Genomic DNA, 21254 nt, shown 5'->3' on the forward strand with positions numbered 1-21254 from the left:
TTGGTTGGATTTTGACACCAGTATTTTATTAATTTAATCTTGGTTAACCAGTCTATTAACTCCTATTTGCTCTCTGCAGGACAGCTGGGAAATTGTGGAAGGCCTCCGGGGAAGCACAAGTTGTACACAGGAACCGCAAAAAAAAGAGGGTTTCTTGCTTAAGAAACGAAAATGGCCTCTGAAAGGCTGGCACAAGGTTTGTCTTCATACGCGGAAGTAATAGCTTTTCCTATGTTTTATACAGAGTTAACTATGTGAATGATCTAAATCATCATTGTCAGACAACGGTTTTGGAAAACGGCTGCTATTAAATGATGTGCTTCCATTTCATACTATACAAGGCACTATACAAATAGAAGTACATGGGGCCCTTGGAAACAATATGCCCCCCCCCCCCCCCCCCCGGCAGATCCGATTCCCTTAATTAATTAACTAACCTAAAAGCCTTTACCATAGGCCATCTATCCTTTACCTTCAAAAAAAATTTGGCCACAGACACCATTTTCTGCTCCCCTTATGCTATATCAAAAAAATTATAAGGTTATTAGAAAAAAAAACTACATAGGAGAGTTTGTCTGCTTAAAGGGGGTTTCCAGCCATTAAAAATTGATGGCCTATTCTCAGGATAGGCCATAAATAGCTCAGTATATCTAAGTATTTTTTGAATCAGTTTTTATTTAATGGGCGACACACATTTAGCGGCTACTTACAGGTATTGCAGCTTTTTCTCCTATTGACTCCAATGGGAGAAGAAGGCTGCAATACCTGTGAATCGCTACTAAATGCGTGTTGACGATTCACAGTGAGCAAGAAGAAATGAAGGGGAAGCAGCGGTCGTACGAGCACTGCGACCCCTTCAAAACAGCTGATCGGCGGGGGTTCCGAAATTCAGACCCCGACTCATCAGCTATTGATGGCCTATCCTGAGGATAGGCCATACATTTTTAGTGGCTAGAAAACCCCTTTAAAGAGGACCTGTAGGTCATATACGTTGAATTGGTTTACTGACCTAAATAGCGCTGTCTCTCTGATTCCAGCCCTGTTTTGTTGTTTTTCCTGGATCCCCCTGTTCCAGAGAGATGGCCCATTGTTGTGTTTGTTCCCTATATGTTAATCTGCTGTAGTTAGCCGAGAAGGTGGAGCTAACGTCCCTGCCTTTGATGCTGAACAATCCAGGCAGTATAGAGGGTTGTTAACGCCATCTTGGCTGACTACTGCAAATTAGCATATAGGGAGCCAACACAACAGTGGGCCATATCTCTGGAACGGGGCGGATCCAGGAAAAAAAAAAAACATCGCTGGAATCCGGGAGACAGCGCTATTCAGGTCAGTAAACCAGTTCAGAAAACCAAAATTATACCTGATGTAACAAATAACACCACGTAGGCACAAAATAAAATATGTAAATCTTTATTACCCTATACGGGAAAGGTTACCCACAAAAAACATACATCTAAAATACACAAAACTAAAAACACCCCAGAAGGGAATGTGTATCACGTCCTATGGAAATGACCATATAATGTAGCAGAATAATTGCATGAGACATATAAGTAGATAGCCACAGGATCCAATATCTAAAATAATGGCAAAATATGACTCAAAAAAGTGCAAAGTATCAGATTCTACAATCTAGGTATCTAAGTAGATAGTCATTTACCCAAAGTGGACATGATAGGGAACACACTCCGATCCAAGGACCACCTCGACGCGCGTTTCGTTCCCTTCGTCAGGAGGTGAGGTATGCCTGATGATTCCCCTCTTAAGTACACCTCCAAATGAGGTGATGTACAGCGGCGCATGAAAGGTCACGCCCATCTCCACGCGTCAGACCATCCGCGTCAAGGCCGGAAGACCGTACCTGGAAACCAGGACTCGTTCTCAGACCTGGAGACAACTTCCGGTCTGACGCCTGAGAGATCACGTGACCCGTATGCGCACCCATCAAGTACCCAACAGGTGAAACAGGAGGCGCACTCATAAGAGGAAAGTGTCCTATATCTCGTCTAAACAGTCAGAAGCTATCAGTAATATATATGTACATATCTTAAAAAATAGCGAAGGTATAATAATAAACATATCATTAGTTAGGTCTAAATTACTAAACAAATAGCCATATATTTATATAAGTATAGATACAGATGACTGACCACAAATACCCCATACATATAATAACAAAATATAATTAAACATAGCAAGTGAATCCAAACTAACCAGTTATAAGTTATGTATATGTAAATCCCATTACAAATAATATCTAAAAAAATATTTAATATAAGAGGACCAGAAAAAGGACCAGACCCAAATGTTTATAATAATATAAAGTGCACAGTAGTAGGTAATTGGATTCATAGATGCTGATCCCAGACGAAACCCATAACAATAAATCACGGATACCGATCAGGATAAGCAGCACGGATCCAAAAATAAGGTGAAATAGAATAACAATACAAAACCAACACATAACAATATAATATATACAAAAAATGATATAGGGATAAATCAAATTAAATAATATGTAAAATTAAATAAGTGGTACAGTACAAACATATTCATACATAAATAGCAATCAATCATATCCACATATGTGTCAAAATCAACTCAAAATTCATAATATCATTGTAGAATCTGATACTTTGCACTTTTTTGAGTCATATTTTGCCATTATTTTAGATATTGGATCCTGTGGCTATCTACTTATATGTCTCATGCAATTATTCTGCTACATTATATGGTCATTTCCATAGGACGTGATACACATTCCCTTCTGGGGTGTTTTTAGTTTTGTGTATTTTAGATGTATGTTTTTTGTGGGTAACCTTTCCCGTATAGGGTAATAAAGATTTACATATTTTATTTTGTGCCTACGTGGTGTTATTTGTTACATCAGGTATAATTTTGGTTTTCTGATATACTATGTCATACCTGATGGTTTGACTTATGCTTTAAGTACAATTTTTGTTGACAGTAAACCAGTTCAACTTATAGGACCTTGGGGCAGGTCCTTTTTAAAGATGGATTGGACATACTGTTCGTAGGGTTGTATGGATGAGCGGACATAGATTTCACAAACCCTCCAAATCAATCCTCTGCTTTGTTGAAGCTGCAACCAGTTTGAAGCCAGGGCTAGAGAACTTTAGTCACATCCATTAGAATGCATTTTACCGCTCTTCACATGCATCAAAGTCATCGCGATTCTCTTGCGGATTTTATATGTAGTTCTTGAGGTGGGTTCTTCCACTGCAATTTCGCCAAATGTGAATTCGGCCAGATAAACCTTGCCCACAACTCTGTCCATTCCTGTGAGAACGTGACCACTTGGAGGTATAAGACAATTGTAAGGTGTTATTTAGATACGTAATTTTTTACAGTAATGACTATAACCACACAACTGTTTGTTGAAGTAAGAAGTCTTTGTTCTTTATTCCCTTGATGTTCACGCTCTCCTAATATAAAATAATCCCGCAGCAAATCCATTCACCCTTTATTACTCTATGGTAATTTTCTACTTCAGTCGCAAGCAGAGCTCATTAGCCAAGATAATATCAAAGAGAATTTTCTATCTAAATGTTTTTTACTTTTAAGTTTGCAGCTCATGTTTTTATGTTGACAGCTAAACTAGAAAAGTATGTTTTATTCATTAAAAAAACAGTAAAACTTTTTTTTTTTGTTATATCATACCTCCACTTTTGAACATTGTTTTGTAGTTCAGTATATACTTAACATAAAGTAACTCTGTATATACTTTGCTTTACTTTTGTTTTTTATTGATCCAGGTTACATAATATTTTTGCTTTTTCATTCACATGCGAAGATGTACTTAGATTTCTGCTGGTTGTCTGTTACTGAACAACCTAGTATAAATATTACGTCACCCACACAGAGTATTCTCTTTAGAACCAATAAGGTGCTCTAGTGACATGTGCGGACCCGAAAAAAGGCAACCGCATTATTTTGAATGCTGCCTTGGATGTGAATGGAGAAGATAAGATGTAATACTCTGAGTATCAAATGATAAAAAAGGAAAATCACAGCTAAGACCTCTTTCACATCTGCGTCGGGTTTCGTTCACGGGTTCTGTTAGACCTTTCCGTTGGAGGAACCCATGAACGGAAAGACAAACGGAAACCCTATTTTCTGTTTGCATTACCATTGATTTCAATAGTAATGCTTCCGTAGCAAATGGTTTCCGTTTGTCTCCGTTCAGTAAGGTTTCAGTTTTTTTAGTGGAAACCATAGCGCAGTCGACTACGCAATTGTTTCTGCTAAAAAAAACATTTGCAACGGAAGCATTACCATTGAAATAAATGGTAATGCAAACGGAAGCTTTGGTTTCTGTTTATCTTTCTGTTCATGGGTTCCTCCGATGCAAAGATCTAACGGAACCTGACGGATGTGAACGAGGCCTAAGAAAAAAGCTTATTGTAGAAAAAAAATGTGGTTTTACTTTTCTTATTGTGCTGACAAAAGCGATAACCGCATTCACTGGTTAAGTAATGTAAGGGGTGCCGACTCTTAGTCTGTTTTGTATACAGGAAAAGATAAAGCGCTATTGATGTATTAGCGATTCCGTCCCTGATCTGACTGTATTTCTGTTGAGCTTCTTATCCTAACAATGTACATAAAACTGACTAAGATCTGGCACCACTTACTTTGCTAAACCAGTAAATGCTCTTACCGCTGTTGTCAGCATAATAGGAAAAGTAAAACCACTTTTTTTTTCTACAATAATAAGCTTTTTCTTAGCTGTGATTTTCCTTTTTTTTTATCGTTTGATACTCAAGTTATATTTTAGCTTTAGCCTTTATTGTATTTGCTTGAAGAGGCAAGGTACATAGATGGTGGCACTAAACGTCATCACTATCTGGGACTAGTTTGAGAACATACACTTAACTGTAATGTAGAAGTTGTGCCTGACGTTTCTTTGTTATATGATATCTGTGTATATTTACGCTGCTTGTCTTTTTAGAGGTACTTCTACTTGGACAAAGGATTCTTGAAGTACGCCAAGGGTCCGAGTGAAGTAAGTTGGCATTATTTTATTTTTTTTGCTCTGTAAAATGATTGTATGCATGGTTTTCCTAATGGGGTAAATATCTTTATAGATGGAGAAAGGTAAACTACATGGCTGCATTGATGTTGGACTTTCTGTGATGTCGGTGAAGAAATCAACGAAGTGCATTGATCTGGATACAGAGGAACATATATACCATCTCAAGGTAATCTCACTGACTAAAGAGTTTAATATATAAAGCCCATATATCTATATATATATATAGATGTAAATATAAATATCCCATCATGAAGACAACACCTTTCAGATTAAAGCAGGCCCAATGATCAGTTGACTGCTTCAGGTTCGACTTTAGAAATCCCTAGCGAACAACTGTTTATGTTACATGCGGCTATTCAGAAGAATGGCCACCCATTGAATCGATGGATGGGTCCGGTCTGCCAGAGACTCTAACAGCTCTCTACTCCGGCTAATAGCGGAGGTAACAGCCCTTTGACATCCGTATGCCCTATACTTTACTTAACTTCCTAATATTCTTTCATTACTAATAATGTGGCATTTTAGAAACAAAGTCATGTGTCCGCACCATAATATGGTAGCCCACAGTGGTGAAAGGGGCCTCCATCCACAAACAGTCAAACATCAGTAGTGACTGTAGTCAGCAGGGACTTTTGAACATCTTAAGCTCCTACATTAGTATCATATTGCTCCTTGTTCGTTTTCTTTACAACCTCCAAGTTTAGCCTGAACAATTTCAGAATTATCTTTTAAATTTACCCAAAGCTAAATTTTCACATTATGAGTTCGTGATCTCCATCATACAAATGCTAAATGGTTTTTCTTTTGGGATTTCTCTTGACAAACAAACATGAGGTATAATAGGTCTTGGGCATAGTTCTTATTTCAATCTTAGCTGTTTGGATATATGTATTTAATCTTCGACCATTCGATCTTCATCAACAAAATAGTTGAAATTGAACATCTTTTAGGCTGGGTTCACATGGTGCGCATTTGTTTCTTTTTTAGCATGTGTTTTTTTTGTTCGCTACTAAAACAAAAAAAATTGCATGCTAAAAACGCACCATGGGAACCCAGACTTATCAGTTCATGACAACTGTAATTTCAGCACTTCTTTTGTAGCTTTTTTTTCCTCTCTCTTGATTCATCACAGTGAAGTTGGCTACTGTCCACTAACAGATGATCATCGGCACACATTTCTGTGTGATTTCATTCACTGCCACTTTCGGCTAGTAAACAAATTTAGAAAATCTCTCAAATTATGAGGCTGAGCAGGTGGTAAAACAGCAAGTTAGTCTCTCTGATTTACATTCAACAAACCCACCCAGATGGCTTTTAAGGACGATTGATGCCAAATAAAAATAAAATGTGTTTCTCTCTTCAAATGCACACATAGGACTATACAGAATTAGAAATATACTGTGGATATCAATAAATAAAATGGAAGAACTCTGGAATTATGCTGCATGATCTGTCGCTGTCTCCCCCCTATGGATGTAGCTGGCCGGTTCTCTATATGAACAACCTATTGTGCCAAGTCTCCTTATAACATTATTTCCCATATAGACTAATGAATGGTAGGTTTATAATAGAAGGTCAGCGTTTTATTTCCCTTACCCACCCGATATTTGTAATCAAATATTAAAAAGACATACTATGAATATTATATATAATTTATCTGTGACCTCGTGCAGAAGAAAGCCCTGGCTACACGGGACAGAGAACTTGTTCCTCTAATAACAAGAAAAAGAATCCCTTATATTTCGTGCTAGTAAAAACTATAACCAACAACTGTTTACCACTTAACAGACTCTTGGATGGCAAATCTGCATAGTTATAGTGTTGCATCCCCCCCACTACCAACAAAGCAGGCCATCTGATTCCCGCGGGTCCGGCTGTTATTGCCGGGGAAGCAGTGTCTGGCAAAATTTGCATTACATGTTTGCCATTCGAACGAGTGGCCGACCAGAGCTACTAGCTCTGAATCTACGACGAATTTCCGTTCTGGTTTATAGAGGAGCGTACCAAGTGCAGGACCCCCCTCTATAATGTCTATATTTCCTAAAAGAGGATAGGGACTGTGCTTAAAAAGTCTGAGAGCTAGGTGATGACTCCTGTGGGAGCCTTAATGTCTGCCATATTGTTCGTCACCCAGCTTTTACTGTAAAAGTTAAAACTAGCAAACGGATTAAAAGAATTTTAACAATATGATAGAGCGTATACAAAGGCCGGTTGAGAACAGAAAGAACAAATAGCTACAAAGTGTGAGTACGTCAAATTAAAAATGTCTTTCTCTGTTTAGTATAGTAAAAGGAGGCTCACTTATAGGAGTTGTGCATGGATAGACACAACACTATTGCGGAGCCAGATGGTTAGGAAGGATGCTGCTGGTGCATAATCCCTAAAGCGTCAGGTGCCAACCTCGCCGGGGAGTAAATGAAGGTAGATAAAAACAATGGGAACCAGGTGGGATCCACTGTGAAGAAGCGACACCATCCAGGCGCAATAATTCTTTGAGTCCAGCAATTTTTAGAATAATTTAATTTATTGTATAAAACAATAGATCATAATAAAATGTACATAAAAACAGAGGGTCTCTTGAGATACAACGCGTTTCGGGGAAAGAGAACCCCTTTATCAAGTAAGCATGAGACAATGTAGTAATGAACTCCAGGCTGATACTTTTTACTTACATTGATACATTCTAGCAAACCCTCAGATGTAAGTTTTGGGTCTTTATGGGTTTTTAGCTTCCGAATGTAATCAAGGGAGATCTGAATTGAAACACAAAGTATATATAAAAAATTGCAGAACTTTTAATTATAGACCGGATTACTCCTTTTAATATCATTTTGTCATGGTCTCCCACAGGTAAAACCTCCAGAGGTCTTTGAGGACTGGGTATTGAAGCTTCGTGACCACCGTCTTTACCGTCAGAATGAAATTTCTGTGTTTCCACATGATATAAATACTCAGTTTTTCCCACTTCTCTCAACCACAGAATCGGCTTCTAGTTTTGAACCCATTACCACTCCACAGGTATATAAATAAATAGACTGATTTTATATTATTATTATTTGGATTATTACTATGATTTATTTATATTTTATCCCATGATTGCTTTTTGTTAATTTTGTGTTCATGTATAGTTATGCGTTCCACACTCCCTCTCAGCTACAATAGTAGTACACTTTATCATTGAGTAGCACTTAATATGCCCAGTCTATTAAGAATATAATTCATTTAAGGGCTTCAATACTGTCCATGTTAATCGGACTTTCTAATTTATTTTTTTATTAAAAATTCTGCAACTTTTATGTCCCTCCTGGCCGACTGCAGCCACATGTAAAAATAATGTTCTGCTTGTGAATGGCTTCCCCTCCTCTCTACATATATTGTACGTAGAACATCTTTGTACAGTTGTAAAGTGACCTCATCACACAACCGCTTCATCCCATAGATCTGGCGCTGTCCTTTTACACCACCGGATCTATATCTATTAGTGGCCACATGACTAGGTCTCTTGGCCGATGTACAGGGCTGTTCTTCATTAAGAGAGGCAACAGCTAGCCAGGAGGGGCATCTGAAATGACTAAAGGGGTAACATTTTTAATACAAAGCAATTATAAAGTTATTTTATCTCCTATTACGGCCGGCCAATAGAATCAAAAATAATTACATCCCTGCAAACTCCTTTAACCTCTGTGGTACTTTTACTTCAATATTTAACTTTTTTTTTGTATACTTTATTATTAAGAAATGTTTTAGTTATGCATTCTATTTTAGGTTGTACAGGGTGTATGTCTGGTATTTTCAGCTCAGCTTCATGGAAGTAAATGGGACTTAGCTGCAATACCGCACACAACCTTTGGACTTGTGGGGCACTGTCTTTGAAAGACAGCAGCCATATTTTTCTACTGCTGTAACCCCTTTAGTAGGTGTTGATTGGTGACATCTTGATCTATCATTTTATTCCCTGTTTGTCCAGTAGTTTGATGCCATTTTCATTCTCGAGTGCCACTTGTTCCTGCCTCATACTGTACATAGTGTTCTAGCTAAACCGTCTATCTGAAGAAAAGCGGAGCAAATGCGTGCTGCCAAGTCTTTTCTGCAACTTCAGCTTTCTAAGGGACACTTTACTTTCTCTGTATGATATTTTTAATCAGATGTACTTCCCATTGTCTGCCAATGAGCTGTATATTGCAGAATACACGCATGTGAATTAGTATTAGTTTAGACCATATGAAGTCAATTTTTTTTATTTATTTTATGATTGGTTTTTCAGGCGTCTATAAGGGGTTTATCGTGTTTATGATTGTTTCTTGTCACGTCATAGATACTGTACTATCAACTTCATGTTCAATGTGTAAATGTATATTCACACGCGGAAGATTTGTTACGGACATTTTTACGACTGTCTCGTTTATCTGAATGGGGCTTACAGAATTCCATGTACTTGCCGCCGAAACATCCCCATTCATATGGCTGGAACTGATTTTTAGTTGCAGAAATTTCTGCAACAAATCTGCCACTTGTGAATATACCCTTGTGACATTTTAAATCTGCTGGAGAACCGCATGTGTTCATAGAAATCAGTTGACACCTATTCACTTCAATGGAATGATTTGTCTATCCTGCCGAGGCCTTGAGCACAAAACTAGCATTTAGGCCTCATGCACATGACCGTAGCCGTGTGCACGGCCTGTGATTGTGGCACGGACAGCGGCAGAGTGTCATCCGCGGGACACCCGCAAATCACGGACCAGGCACACAGCTGATCATAAGGGCATCAACAGCAAGAGCTTCTATGAACGACTGGTCTCGTGTCCAAACTGGACATCCCCTTTAAGCAATCTGTCTAGCAGTGGCTCTATTGTTGCTTCTGGATAGTGATGGATTAGATATACCTTTCATCAATCAATTGTTTTAATGTATAATATAGTCTAACAGATTTGAGGATTATCCAGCTCTCACCAACCTTGTAAAGTGAAGTGCATTAACGAGTGATTTCTTTCTTACTATCACAGGAAACTCAATTCAAAAGGCAGAATTCTCTGAAACGGGCAGGCGGCCTTGACTTTTCCTGTTTAAATAATGACAGCAGAGTCCCAGCCTGGCTCCAGTCTAATGAGGATATGGATAAATGTGCTAAAGGTACCTTAATACGTTGTGGCGCCTTCATAACGAAGCACCATTAATAATTCATATGATTGGTGTGCTTATTTTTCACTGGGTTTGCTTGTGCTGTCTCTGCAGCATTTCTTCCCACTTTATTGTATTACAATCGCTAACCTATTAATCTACTGTATAACAGATGGAGCAGAATAAATTGCTGACACCATAGCATTTATTTCTTTATGACTTAATATGCAGTGTTTCTTTCTAATCAGAAGTTACAAGATCTTTGGACATCATGTATTGTGACCTATAATGAATTCTGCTCCATCTGTAAGGCTGAGTTATTACCATTATCATCCAGTTATTAGCTAGCTGGTGTGAGACATTCAATCCACTGGGCTTTTCAATATGATTCTCTCTTCATTAAAGAGGACCTGTCCCAGCTCTCCATATGTTTTCAGGTAATAGTTGTATTCCCTATGAAATAACATGGCTGTGACATTTTTTCTAGAACTCTCCATTGTGCCATCCCTCTGTTATTCCTCCTGGAAGTGTATGAAAACATTGACAACTCGGTGTTACCGTTTGTATTGTCAATAGGGTGAGACCCGCCCCTTTGACAACGGTAAGGGTGACACACCCAGTTATTTATTTATACACTCCAGGAGGAATAAAGGAGGGACAGCATCATTCAGAGTTCAAGGTAAGGTAAGATGCCCCAGAATTGTCATTTCATGGGCAATACAAATATTTACTAAAACGGACAAGTCAGAAGGGCAGACAGGTCATCTTTAAAGAGGTTGCCCACCTAAATTTACTTCACCAATGGATTAATAAGTCAATAGCAGACTTAATGGCAATTCTGTCCTTTGCTATAGATCTGAGACACACTGGATGCCAAGGACTTGCAGCCTGACATCCCTATTGAAAAGACTTTTGTTGTTACACCATAAATTACTAGAAACCAGCCTGTCGCACACAGCTCAACTTTTCCGCTTAAATCTGGATTGGTATCGTACTGACAGTAGAGGAAAAAGCAGCAGCAGTCACTCCACGACCCCTCCTTGTCAGACTGTGGTTTTAATACGGTTTTTCTATGAATATTTTTAGGTGGGGGCTTTAGCCATCATGATAATCTAAGCATTGATTGTGTATGAATAGTCATTGGGAGTGTCTATAATTGTCAGAGAAATCTCCCAAATTCATTTCTTCCCTTGGCTTGTACTGTCTAGTATCTATGTCTCTCTCCCACTCTTTAACCTACCGGTGATATAATTTTGGTTTATTAGTCTGTGTTAGGTCTGTATATTTCTTGCTAAAAAGTGTTTTCTACTTGCCACCGAGGCGGTGCTGTCAGGGCCGATTCTAGCTTTTCTGCTGCCTGAGGCGAAAACTGAAATCGTGCCCCCCAGTTCTTGATTGACAGCCCCCTGGATGTTCTACATCACTACAAGCCTCCTCCGTTGCCTTGTACTCCCCTGGCATGTACGGTGCAACGACAAAGCCGGGCAGAGCACACATCACTGCACAGTGCATGCCCATGGAGTACTAGACAACGGCGCAACAGAGAAAGTTGGAGGAGACTGGTCGTGATGTAAACAGTCAGAGGGATGTCAACCAGGCATGGAAAGGTGGGCGCGCATATATACATGCACGCGGGCGCATGGATGGCTACACTCACAGCGGGCGCATGGATGGCTATATATATATATACATATATATGCGTGTGTGTGCATGTATTTTTATATATATATATATATATATAAATACACATACATGTACTAGTCCTTCTCAATGAATTAGAATATCATCAAAAGTTTATTTATTTCAGTAATTTAATTCAAAAAGTGAAACTCCTATATTATATGGATTCATTACACACAGAGTGATCTATTTCCAGCTTTTTTTTCTTTTAATGTTGATGATTATGGTAACAGTTAATGAAAACCCAAAATTTAGTGTCTCAGAAAATTAGAGTATTATATAAACCCAATTTCAAAATTGATTTTTAATACCGAAATGTTGGCCTACTGAAAAGTATGTCCAGTATATGCCCTCAATACTTGGTCGGGGCTCCTTTTGCATGAATTACTGCATCAATGCGGCGTGGCATGGGGGCGATCAGCCTGTGGCACTGCTGAGGTGTTATGGAAGCCCAGGTTGCTTTGATAGCGGCCTTCAGCTCGTCTGCATTGTTGGGTCTGGTGTCTCATCTTCCTCTTGACAATACTTCATAGATTCTCTATGGGATTTAGGTCAGGCGAGTTTGCTGGCCAATCAAGCACAGTGATACTGTGGTTAATAAACCAGGTATTGGTACTTTTGGCAGTGTGGGCAGGTGCCAGGTCCTGCTGGAAAATGAAATCAGCATCTCCATATGGCTTGTCAGCAGAGGGAAGCATGAAGACGGCTGCGCTGACTCTGGACTTTATATAACACAGTGGACCAACACTGCTGCTCAGTGGTCCAAAGTCCTGTTTTCAGATGAAAGTCAATTTTTCATTTCATTTGGAAATCAAGGTCCCAGAGTCTGGAGGAAGAGTGGAGAGGCGTCAATCCAAGTTGCTTGTGGTCCAGCGTGAAGTTTCCACAGTCAGTGATGGTTTGGGGAGTCATGGCATCTGCTGGTGTTGGTCCACTGTGTTATATCAAGTCCAGAGTCAGTGCAGCCGTCTACCAGGACATTTTTACAGCCCTTCATGCTTCCCTCTGCTGACAAGCTTTATGGAGATGCTGATTTCATTTTCCAGCAGGACTTGGCACCTGCCCACACTGCCAAAAAGTAGCAATACCTGGTTTAGTAACCACAGTATCACATATAATGTATAAAGTACACATGTACACACATGCACTTACTGTATGATAGTGATAGGGGTCCAGAGGTTCAGCAGCTTGATGGGGTGAGAGTCTCCACTCCAGCACTTCTCCTGCTCCCACTCAGACACTGTGCCTGCGGACACTCTCCCCCACCCCCTCCCTCACATCCCCACTGCCTGTATCATATTACAGCAGTAAAATATATTTGAGTGAAAAGTAGGGAAGGGGGGCTGGAGAGGGGACTTTTAAGGTAGCATAAGACGTTTTATGAAGGTAGCATTGCACAATACAGCTGCTAATACCTGGAATTTGAGTCGGGCTGCACCCTGCGACCAGAGACTCTTCTCGCCTCATGGCAGATGCGGTCCTGGGTGCTGTCCCGTTTGTTCCAAGAAATATACTGTGTGAATGTGCCCTAAGGCTACAGTTAAGTGTGATCTTATTTTCAGACAATTTAATGCAATTATTTTGTTTTTTATTTGCTGTTTTTGTTGAACACCATTTGTATACATGTTTTTGGCAGGGAATACATATCTCAGCAAGTAGGCAATTGAAGGTTTCAGGGCTGTTTGTCTGAAATAACTTGTCAGGGTAGCATTTTACAGCGGTAGTGTTCTTTCCTTCCACAGACCTTTCACAGTGTCACAGTTATCTGGTGGAAATGAGTCAACTTCTTCAAAACATGGAGGTTCTTCATAGGACATATTCTGCACCTGCAATAAATGCCATCCAGGTATCCAGAGAACCTTTTCAAATAAGAGATTTACAGTTTTAGGAATTAAAATTGCCTTTTTTACACATGCTGAATGTCATTTAGGCCTCATGCACACTTCAGTTTTTTTCTTCAGGGTGCTATCCGTTTTTGTCACGGATAGCACCCTGAACCCCTTCATTTCAATGGGGCCATGCACACTACAGTTTTTTTGACGGTCCGTTGCTCCGTTCCGATCCAAAGTAGAGCATTTCCTACTTTGGTCCGGGATTCCGTGACTGTGAGGCCCATGCGAGTCAATGGGGCCGTCAAAAAAACTGAAGGCACAAAACATTTGAAAAATATTACACTAATCGGCAGCCACTTGTCTCTATCAATAACTGATAGAGAAAATAGGCTGCTGATTAAAGATAAAATAAAAAGCAGTTCATACGTACCCGGTCGTTGTCTTGGTGACGAGTCCCTCTTCTTCCTCCAGTCCGACCTTCCTGTATGACGCGGCAGCCTGTGATTGGCTGCAGAGGCCGCTGCTGCCTGTGATTGGCTGCAGAGGCCGCTGCTGCCTGTGATTGGCTGCAGAGGCCGCTGCTGCCTGTGATTGGCTGCAGAGGCCGCTGCTGCCTGTGATTGGCTGCAGAGGCCGCTGCTGCCTGTGATTGGCTGCAGAGGCCGCTGCTGCCTGTGATTGGCTGCAGAGGCCGCTGCTGCCTGTGATTGGCTGCAGAGGCCGCTGCTGCCTGTGATTGGCTGCAGAGGCCGCTGCTGCCTGTGATTGGCTGCAGAGGCCGCTGCTGCCTGTGATTGGCTGCAGAGGCCGCTGCTGCCTGTGATTGGCTGCAGAGGCCGCTGCTGCCTGTGATTGGCTGCAGAGGCCGCTGCTGCCTGTGATTGGCTGCAGAGGCCGCTGCTGCCTGTGATTGGCTGCAGAGGCCGCTGCTGCCTGTGATTGGCTGCAGAGGCCGCTGCTGCCTGTGATTGGCTGCAGAGGCCGCTGCTGCCTGTGATTGGCTGCAGAGGCCGCTGCTGCCTGTGATTGGCTGCAGAGGCCGCTGCTGCCTGTGATTGGCTGCAGAGGCCGCTGCTGCCTGTGATTGGCTGCAGAGGCCGCTGCTGCCTGTGATTGGCTGCAGAGGCCGCTGCTGCCTGTGATTGGCTGCAGAGGCCGCTGCTGCCTGTGATTGGCTGCAGAGGCCGCTGCTGCCTGTGATTGGCTGCAGAGGCCGCTGCTGCCTGTGATTGGCTGCAGAGGCCGCTGCTGCCTGTGATTGGCTGCAGAGGCCGCTGCTGCCTGTGATTGGCTGCAGAGGCGGTCACGTGGGATGAAGCGTCATCCCTTGAGGCCGGCCTTCTGACGTCATCCTGATGGGCGTGACCGCCACTACAGCCTGTGATTGGCCGCAGCGGCGTCATGGATTGAACGTCATCGCTGGAGGCCGGACAGGAGGAATGTAAGTATGAACTTTTTTTTTTTTTATTACGTTAAAATTTTATTTTCCGCGCGCCGAGCATGTACTGTCCAGGGTGCTGAAAGGGTTACCGGCGATCAGTGCAGCCCATTAACTCTTTCAGCACCCTGGACAGTACCATGCTCGGCGCACGGAAACGGGCACACAGGAGTGCACACGGCCGCTAAAAGGGGTTCACGGACCCGTCAAAAACGGCCGTGAAAACGGTGATGTAAGTGTGCATGAGGCCTTAATCTGCTGAACACACTGTTCATGATAACGTAAAGTATGCGTGCACACGCAGAAATACCGCAACTTAAAGCGCCATTTGTGTCCGTTAATCGGTCCGAACAACATCGTCTCTAACAATGGGGGAGATTTATTAAAGAGTACCTATCCGCTCTCCTGACATGTCTGTTTTAGTAAATACTTATATTCCCAATGAAATAACTAATGAAACAACGTTTCTTAGTTCCTCTGTTGTGCCACATGGAAATATATGAATAAATTGTGCAATAGGATGTTACCGTTCCCGTTGTCAAAAGGGTGAACACAGTCTGACATGGTTAGCACTGATTGGACATTGTTAGACTGTAGAAGGACACATTCGATTGAGGGGAATGGTACCACCCAATTGTCTATTTATTCATAAATTTCCAGGAGGATTACCAGAAGAATGGCACCACACAAAGCTCTAAGTATAGATGTTTTAGAATTATTATTTAATGGGGGACAGAAGTATTTACCAAAACAGGACATGTCAGGAGAGCCAATAGGTGCTCTTTAATGCAATTAGGTCAGTTTTCTGTCAAAATTACATAATATATGGTGTTTGCCACTACCATGTTTCTGACTCAACCTTGCATTGTTCAGTCGCCTGCACCATATTACTCAACATACATGTTTCTTGTTAGGGATTATGGCACACACTAACCAGCAAATTCAGACTGGCATAGTTGAGAGCCTTACTCCAGGCTTAATAAGTTGCCCCCACTGTCACCTGTGTAGCCCTTCTCCCTGCGGTTCAAGTGACACAAACTTAGATCCCCGTAGAACCCTGGTTCTGTTCACTTTAACTGCAGTGTGGCATGGAGGTCCGGGTCTTGTAACCATAATGTCTGTTGCACACGACCGAGTGCCACTCGTGCCATTTTTCACGGCAGAAATCTGATGCATATCTGCCCCCTGTAGATAGTGCCAAACAGCCACAAATACACCTGTCCCTGTCCTCACGCTGTCACCACCTGCACCAGCAGAATGACTTCATCACCCTGCCTGCATCACAGGAAAAGTGCCGAATGATGGGGCAGTCAACTGATGTTCCCTTGCACCCGCCAGTGCTAAGTGAGGCTGTCAAATTGTATCTGGATCTTAAAGAGGCTCTGTCACCACATTATAAGTGGCTTATATTGTACATAATGTGATCGGCGCTATAATGTAGATTACAGCAGTGTTTTTTATTTAGAAAAACGATCATTGTTGACGGAGTTATGACCTATTTTAGCTTTATGCTAATGAGTTTCTTAATGGACAACTGGGCGTGTTTTACTTTTTGACCAAGTGGGCGTTGTACAGAGGAGTGTATGACGCTGACCAATCAGTGACCAATATACATTACCTCCAGCCAGGACGGGATGTGTATTCAGAATCCTTACACTTCGCTAATGTTTGTATGAGATTTACAGCAAAGCAAGCGTAATCTCGCGAGATTATGCTGTAAACTATAATTTAAAACGAGATTACGTTTGATTTGCTGTAAATCTCACACAAACGTTAGCGAAGTGTCAGGATTCTGAATAGACATCACATCCTGGCTGGAGGTAATGTATATCCACGGTCAGGACACTTCAGTAACGTGTGTGTGTGTGTGTGTGACAGCACATAGCGATCTAGTTAATATTACTATGTGCTGTGTAAATGAATGGGGAGAAGTGTATGACGCTGATTGGTCACAGATTGGTCAGCGTCATACACTTCACTCCACAACGCCCACTTGTTCAAAAAGTAAAACACGCCCAGTTGTCCATTAAGAAAGTCATTAGCATAAAGCTAATCTAGGTCATAACTCCGTCAAAAATGATCGTTTTTCTAAATAAAAAACACTGCTGTAATCTACAAACATTTTGTTTCAAAATATCCTACTTTTTTTTTTGTAAACAGCTCCTATGAAGAACTATATGACCCCAATGATTAAATATACTTATGCTAAAGTCTACCTAGACTTAATGCAAATGGTACTTTATCGGTCATTGATGCTTTGAGAGCTCATGTTTTATTGTCTGTTAAATATGGAATTTATAATGCAGAGACAATACGGCACTGCCAGATCCCGCTAATGTATCACTATTAAGAACCCTTTCTACACATAATGACAATGCCTTTTATGACTGTGTAATTCAATAGTGTAGACTGGGGTTTTGGTTTGTGGTTTTGTAAATTTATAACATGCAGCTACTTCTTGCTAAGAATTAGCAGCGTCCAGGATGTTGTTCTACTAATAACGGCTCTTAATGTGTTTTGGAAGGTTGGGGCTCTTGACAGTCCCAAGAAAGAGAAAGGAATACACAGAAAGAAGTGGCGAACAAAAGGCGGGAATAAAGATTCGAAAGGCTCCTTACAGGTAACCGTTTACGTTCTCTTCACTGGTCCATTGACTGCTATACATATTCAGAACTAAGCAAATGCTTTATTGTTCTCTGTTGATATCTATTAAGTTTTGCTGGAGACCTAAAACTGGAGGCAGCCAAAAATATAGGTTCTTGCCAGACCGGTTTCATAGAACATCAGGCCCTGCAAATCAGCAAAGTAGGTCTCCCCCACTTGCCATTTTAACCCTTTCCCGCTTTGGCCACTTTTGACCTTCCTGACAGCCTCATTTCTCAAATCTGACATGTTTCACTTCATGTGGTAATAACTTTGGAATGCTTTTACCTATCCAAGCGATTCTGATATTGTTTTCTCGGGACGCATTGTACTTTATGTTACTGTTAAAATTTGCTCGGTACATTCAGTATTTGTGCAAAACACCAAAATTTAGAGAAAAATTAGCATTTTTCTAAATTTAAGTGTATCATCTTGTAAGACAGGCAGTTATACCACACAAAATTGTTGCTAATTAACATCCCCCATATGTCTACATTGACTGCATCATTTTTTGAACATCCTTTTATTTTTCTAGGAAGTTACAAGGCTTAGAACTTTAGCAGCAATTTCTCACATTTTCAAGGAAATTTCAAAAGGCTATTTTTACAGGGGCCAGTTCAGTTGTAAAGTGGCTTTGAGGGCCTTATATATTAGAAACTCCCAATAAGTCACCCCATTTTAAAAACTTCACCCCTCAAAGTATTTAAAATTTAGAAAGCTTCTTAACCCAAAGCAAAGTAGAGGTGAAATTTATAAATTTCATATATTTTTTTCAGAAATTTATGTTTAATCCATTTTTTTTGTAACACAGAAGGTTTTACCAGAAACACAACTCAGTATTTATTGCCCAGGTTCTGCAGTTTTTAGAAATATCCCACAAGGACTAAAGGAGAAAAAGCAATGCAACATTTGTAAAGCAATTTACAAATACAATACAAACAATACCCCACATGTGGTCATAAACGGCTGTTTGGACACACGGCAGGTCTCAGAAGGGAAAGAGCGTAATTTGGCTTTTGGAGCTCAAATTCAGCAGGAATGGTTTGCAGAGGCCATGTCACATTTGCAAAGCCCCTAAGGGATCAAAACCGTGAAAACGCCCCACAAGTGACCCCATTTTGTAAATTACACCCCTTGAGGAATTCATCTAGGGGTGTAGTGAGCATTTTGACCTCACAGGTGTTTCATAGATTTTATTAGAATTTGGCAGTGAAAATAAAAAAAATCCCTTTTCTTCTATAAAACATAGCTCTAGCTCAAAATTTTTCATTTTCTCAACAAATATAGGAAAAAAAGCACCCCAACATTGTAAAGCAACTTCTCTAGCGTACGGCAATACCCCATTTGTGGTCATAAACTGCTGTTTTGGCACACGGAAGGGCTTTAGTAGTTTTGGAAACTACACCCCTTAAGTTATTCACCTAGGGGTTTAGTGAGCATGTTAACCCCTCAGGTGTTTTTCAGAAATTCGTGTGTACTCGATGTTGCAGAGTGAAAATGGGATGTTTTGCATAGATATGCCAATATGTGGTGCTCTCTAATTATTATGCTGTTTCCCGGTTTTAGAATCACCCTACATGTGGCCCTAATCTTTTGCTGGATATTCGATCAGGCTAATTTGAGGCCTAATTTGGCGACTTACAAAGTATTGATTCACCATTGCAGGGCTCTGATGTGAAATAATAAACTAAACCCCTGAGAAGTGACCCAATTTTGGAAACTACACCCCTAAAGGCATTTATTAAGGGGTGTAATGAGCATTTTCACCTCACAGATATTTTGCATAAATGATTGCGCTGTGGATGGTGCAAAGTAAAGATTTCAATTTTTCCCTAGATATGCCATTTCAGTGGCAAATATGCCATGCCCAAATTGTGCCACTGGAGACACTCACCCAAGAAATGTTAAAAGGGTTCTCCCGGGTATGGCGATGCTATATATGTGGAAGTAAACTGCTGTTTGGGCACGCTGTAGGGTTCAGAAGGGAGGGAGCGCCTTTTGGAGCTTGGATTTTGCTTGGTAGTAGTTTTGTTTTGAGTTTTACTGGTATTTCAGTTTATAATGTGCGGGTAAATGTAAGCTGGGCAGATTACATCAGGGACATAGTCAGGTGGTATAATAATGGGGTAAAATAAACAAACAAAATAATCCATAAATGTTTACTCTGTAAAGCAATCCTTTCAGCACAGGCCAGTGTCGCACTGATAAATGTCCTTTCTTATCCACTTTTGGGGAATTTTGCTGGGAATAAGGAACAACTTTTAGTTTGTTTTTTTTTTTTTCACTTTTCTGTAGTCCCACTAGGGGACTGGAAGATCCAACTGTCATATTTTTTTTTCTAATACATTGCACTACCTATGTAGTTCAATGTATTAGATCTATCCGTCATTCACTGACAGCAAGCCGATTAGGCTTCGCCTCCGGGCGGGGCCTAATTGGCTTCCATAATGGCAAAGCAGGAGGCCATTGTTAGGCCTCTTGTTGCCATAGCGGCAGTCCTGCTATTGCAGGGCAGAGCTGCCGATCTGCTGCCAGCCACTAAAATGCAGCGATCGCTTTCGATCGCTTGCTCTGGTTCCTGCCATTACAGGTGGATGTCAGCTGTAACATACAGCTGACATCCACAGCTGATGGTGCCGGCTCAGCTCCTGAGCAGGCGCCATCTTGCTGGCGGCTATGGAAGACTTTTAGGCCCGCCTCTGGTCGGGGCCTGAAAGTCTTCGTACTAGGCATACTGGGAGGCAAGTGTTAGACCTCCGGTTGCCTTTGTAGCCACCGGCATCGCGGCAATTTCATTGCTGGGGTGCCGATCAGCTGCAAACACCTTATATGCAGCGATCGCTTTTGACAGCTGCATTTAAGGGGTTAATGGCAGGGATCGGAGCAAACTTCAGTCCTTGCCATTACCCCAGGGTGTCAGCTATAACATGCAGCCGACACCCGGAATGGTGGCACCGACTCCGCTTCTGAGCCGGTGTCCACCATTTTGTCATATGGATACGGCAAAATGCGGGAAGCACTAGCTTTCCGTGACGTATCCATACGACAAATGTCGGGAAGGTGTTAAAAAAAATTCTCTTAAATTCAACCCACATAATATTGCCATATATTGCAAAGATAATACATCCTACACAATACCACCATATAGCGCCCACCTAATATGCAGTACTCCCTTACAGAGCCCACATATTTCCATATACTCCCCACATAATATTGCAGTTCAATTCCCAAATATCATACACTACTATATAATACTGGATGGTTTTAGTTTGCTCCTTGTATTCCTATCTTTTTTCACCCCCCCAGTAAACATGAGCCCTGGGCAGTTGTCAAGTTTGCCCCCCCCCCCCCCTTTAAAACCGGCCCGGTTGCTTGCAAATTTTAGAGATTCTCTACCTGCTACAAGTTTTATCAGCCAACAAGATAACTTTTTTTTACTAGTTGACAGAGAAGATTGTTTTGACAAATTATATCTAACTTAGAGGGC

The 21254-nt window shown here is 41.2% G+C and overlaps 1 protein-coding gene and 1 long non-coding RNA gene across 4 annotated transcripts in view; one reads left to right on the forward strand and one right to left on the reverse strand.

The window, feature by feature from the left end:
- OSBPL3 (oxysterol binding protein like 3) overlaps nucleotides 1-21254 on the forward strand; it is a 141500-nt gene that overhangs the window by 72125 nt on the left and 48121 nt on the right. For all 3 annotated transcript variants that reach the window (XM_075827271.1, XM_075827273.1, XM_075827272.1), the window contains 7 exons: nucleotides 80-196; nucleotides 4970-5023; nucleotides 5106-5219; nucleotides 7904-8071; nucleotides 10060-10186; nucleotides 13597-13700; nucleotides 17649-17744. In XM_075827271.1, coding sequence (XP_075683386.1) covers nucleotides 80-196; nucleotides 4970-5023; nucleotides 5106-5219; nucleotides 7904-8071; nucleotides 10060-10186; nucleotides 13597-13700; nucleotides 17649-17744 — 780 coding nt within the window. The remainder of the gene's footprint in view (nucleotides 1-79; nucleotides 197-4969; nucleotides 5024-5105; nucleotides 5220-7903; nucleotides 8072-10059; nucleotides 10187-13596; nucleotides 13701-17648; nucleotides 17745-21254) is intronic.
- The window catches only part of LOC142651961 (uncharacterized), a 76382-nt gene continuing 68548 nt past the window's right edge, over nucleotides 13421-21254 (reverse strand). The window contains exon 2 of the long non-coding RNA XR_012847745.1: nucleotides 13421-13713. This is a non-coding gene — a long non-coding RNA (uncharacterized LOC142651961). The remainder of the gene's footprint in view (nucleotides 13714-21254) is intronic.

Source organism: Rhinoderma darwinii, chromosome 5 (assembly GCF_050947455.1).
Source record: "Rhinoderma darwinii isolate aRhiDar2 chromosome 5, aRhiDar2.hap1, whole genome shotgun sequence".
In the NCBI taxonomy this organism is placed as follows: Eukaryota; Metazoa; Chordata; class Amphibia; order Anura; family Rhinodermatidae; genus Rhinoderma; species Rhinoderma darwinii.